Source organism: Pteropus alecto, unplaced genomic scaffold (genome assembly GCF_000325575.1).
Source record: "Pteropus alecto unplaced genomic scaffold, ASM32557v1 scaffold25, whole genome shotgun sequence".
In the NCBI taxonomy this organism is placed as follows: domain Eukaryota; kingdom Metazoa; phylum Chordata; class Mammalia; order Chiroptera; family Pteropodidae; genus Pteropus; species Pteropus alecto.
In genome coordinates this window covers 18,655,510-18,656,089 of record NW_006441955.1, presented here as the reverse complement: position 1 = coordinate 18,656,089, position 580 = coordinate 18,655,510, and the positions used below count along the sequence as shown (strand labels likewise).

The following is a 580-nucleotide window of genomic DNA, read 5'->3' as shown; positions in this document are numbered from 1 at the left end:
TCTGTCGGGTCGGAACCTCAGTGAAGGTAAGGTCCGGAGGTTATGAGCCGATCGTGCTTCCTTTCAGAAAGCACTTGCCCCTGGTGGCCTCCTTTTCCTCTGGCCTGGCTTTGGCCACATTTGCCTCAGGTCCCTAGGCAGGATCCCAGTGCTCTAATTAAGGCACTCGTCCCTTTTCCATTGGCTCCGTCAGTTCGGTTCCTAATTTCGCTCCAGGAGTCACTGGTGAAAGGATCCTGCTGGGAATATGGCCAAAATTTAAACGGGCCGCTTTCCCGGATACCCACAGTCTATGAAATAAAATTAGCTATCAAATAATGGGCAGATACTTTCTTTATTTGGCTCTCATTTTCCCCCTCTTAAGCGTGAATGCCACTCTTCCCTATCAAGACTCTTTTCTTGGTGCAGCTGGGCAGAGTCCTAAATACAAGGAATAATGAGCATATTTCCTAAACTGCTGACCAAGTTAGACGCCAGAAAAAATGAATCTAGAACCATCCTGAAAAACCTAAAGATCAACAAGCATAAATCCAGATACCATGAATGAATAATAGCCAGATGCTCTTCTGATTATATTTTG

General features: G+C 45.5%; 1 protein-coding gene across 1 annotated transcript in view; it reads left to right on the top strand.

The window, feature by feature from the left end:
- LRRC40 (leucine rich repeat containing 40) overlaps positions 1–580 on the top strand; it is a 41,593-nt gene that overhangs the window by 188 nt on the left and 40,825 nt on the right. Inside the window, 1 exon segment of the mRNA XM_006919314.3 lies at positions 1–26. This exon segment is cut by the window's left edge and continues 20 nt beyond it. Within this exon segment, the coding sequence (XP_006919376.1) occupies positions 1–26 (26 nt within the window).